A 2,500-nucleotide genomic window follows, 5' to 3' on the forward strand; every position below is an offset into this window, starting at 1 on the left:
GATCTGAGTCTCAGATCAAATAGGTGGCTTTTCGTCAATACACTTTTCCACATTGTTTCAATTTTTTTTGTTATTTTCAAACGCACTGAAATCGGGCTAATCGGCAATCTTGTCCTGAGGGTCTCTCTGGATGATATGATTTACGCCAGGGTGACAATAACCAGTTCGCAAACTCGGATGACAGTTACAAATAGGACTTTTTAATCTTGTATCCCTGGGGTTCATTCAGGGTCCCTACCTACATCCCTCCTGGCCATTTGGTACCATTTTTGTCTTGTTATAGCACAAAAACTGGGTTGTATCCTAAAATTGATTTCACATAATTCCTTATCCCACTTGCGCAAAGCAATCTTATCCCGTTCCATCCCGTTACCCACCGCGGCACCCGGCACATTTCATGCGATCCCACACAGCTACTCGGTTGTATCCGCAAAAATGGATTTAGATCTGCATCCCCGTGACGGTGGGATACCTAAAGGTCTACCAAGTCATGAAATGCACGACGATTCGTCCCGTCTCCTTTTGGGTGAATTGGTGACTTTAAAAATAGCGCGGCCATATTTGTAAAGAGTAACATTGCCAACAAAACGTTTCCCAGATGCAGCACCAAGTATAGCCCAAGTAAACCCTCGAGAGCGTCTTGTTACTGAAGGGGGGTAGGTGAGGGGTTTGTTGACGGTTCCAACAAGGCCTGAAGCGCAGACTTTTGACTTGGCTGATTTTGGCTTATATCCAACAAGCACGAACGGAAGAATTGTTTTATTAAATTGTGATAAACCATGAATGTTTGGATACTTAAAACAATTACTTTTCTGGTCACACATTTTTCAGTTTGGAAATACTTTTTTCGACCGTACAATTCTTATGCTGTTAACTGATATTTAGTGATCGACTTAATCAAGAAATGAAATAGTTTATTACAACGCTCTCCGGGCTAAAGGTCGGAAGTTAAGTTTTTTTTTTGCCTATGTCATCATTTTAAGTTCGCGACAAAAGCACAAAAAAACTTTGTCTCAAGATGTGGAATTAATATTAATGCGGTTCCGAATTTCTTAGAACTAGAGATGACGATATTTCGCATTCCGAGAATCCTTGTGCGACTGCAGCATTCACTGTTTTGTAATAAACACCAGTATGAATGCGGCCTTAGAAGCGCCTTTCCTCAACGGTTTCGGGATCAAACTTACAAATACCTACAAATATCATAACAAAATACAAACAAAGTTCTTTAACAAGCCCATAACTCGAAAGCAGCACGTGGCCTTTGACCGCTGATTTGAAAATTGTGTGAAATTTCCCATTTCCGGTTTCGGACACGTGAAGGGGTTATTCCCCGGGATATTTCTGAGTCTGACAACACTACAACGAGCTTCGAGTGAAATTTTATTTAGGACGAGTCAGTCAGCCGTAAAAATGCAAGACAATCTCTCTACAAATGCAAGACAACCCTATGATAATAACTAAAGTTAACTATAAGCTAGAATGACCTAAGTCCCCCGCCAAAACTGTTAAATACCCTTAACTAGTCCCGTGACACCCCGCGAGCCTCTTCATCGTGCCGTCAGAATATCAATTTCTGAATAATTCATTCAGTCATTCAATCGCCATAAATTATATTATCAACCAGTCTCTCAGTTTGTCAGTAAGGAGTGAAAATGGCTAGGGATCTTGACTGTTGCAATTTGTGCCTTGCCAGTCTTGCTTGGATTACAGTTTTCGGTAAGTGATTTACATATGTACAGCACAAGGTTTTTTTTTTACATATATAAAGCACAAGGTTTTCGTTGGTCACGACTTGGGTCGAAGTGACCTCGGCTGGTAAGTGGAAGTTTAATTGTGTTAATGGACTTCATGAGATGAGAGAAATGCCGGTTTTCATTAAATTAATCGTAAGAAATTGATTATATTTGAGAGAAATGAAAATGATCACTCACAATCTGTTTTCAGTTCGATTCGGACGATTAGCTCATAAAAAGCAAAGAAAATGGAAAAATCATACAGAAACAAGCAATTCCTAAATGGATGGAAGGGACCTAATAACTGAAGAGTACTGAGACGGCAATGACAAAGTTTTCATTTTACAGCCACGACAGCCACCACTGTTAATGAATAAGTAGAGAAATCAGTAACCTTTAGATTTCCGCTTTACTGTATTTATCCCTTGACAGTCAATGAGATCGAGTCGGAAAATGAATATTGTTAAAAGTTATGATACTTTTGAGTTTTTTAGAGGATATGAAGTTCTATATATTAATATTTCACCTGCGGAATAGAACGACACTGAAAGTTGAAAGATCATTCAGATGATCTCTCCAACTTTCATCTTCTAACACTTCTACGAGTCAAGATGTCACAGTTTTCTAGGGTTTCGTGCAGATATTTTGTTTGTAGTATGCATTTAATTAAGTACCAAAGGTTGAAACATTGTGTTGAAAGAGACACTTTTCCTTTTTATTTACTTTTTAAATTACTCTTCATTTAGTCATCTTGGACAATATTT

General features: G+C 38.7%; 1 protein-coding gene across 2 annotated transcripts in view; it reads left to right on the plus strand.

The window, feature by feature from the left end:
* LOC138008711 (uncharacterized) overlaps nucleotides 1-2,500 on the plus strand; it is a 13,592-nt gene that overhangs the window by 6,238 nt on the left and 4,854 nt on the right. The window contains exon 1 of one of the 2 annotated variants that reach the window (XM_068856019.1): nucleotides 1,579-1,719. The exons of the other annotated variant lie outside the window; for it this stretch is intronic. Coding sequence (XP_068712120.1) covers nucleotides 1,656-1,719 — 64 coding nt within the window. The 5' untranslated portion in view covers nucleotides 1,579-1,655. Of the gene's footprint in view, nucleotides 1-1,578; nucleotides 1,720-2,500 lie in introns of those variants that run through there. 2 annotated transcript variants of the gene reach the window in all.

Source organism: Montipora foliosa, chromosome 6, assembly GCF_036669935.1.
Source record: "Montipora foliosa isolate CH-2021 chromosome 6, ASM3666993v2, whole genome shotgun sequence".
Taxonomy (NCBI): domain Eukaryota; kingdom Metazoa; phylum Cnidaria; class Anthozoa; order Scleractinia; family Acroporidae; genus Montipora; species Montipora foliosa.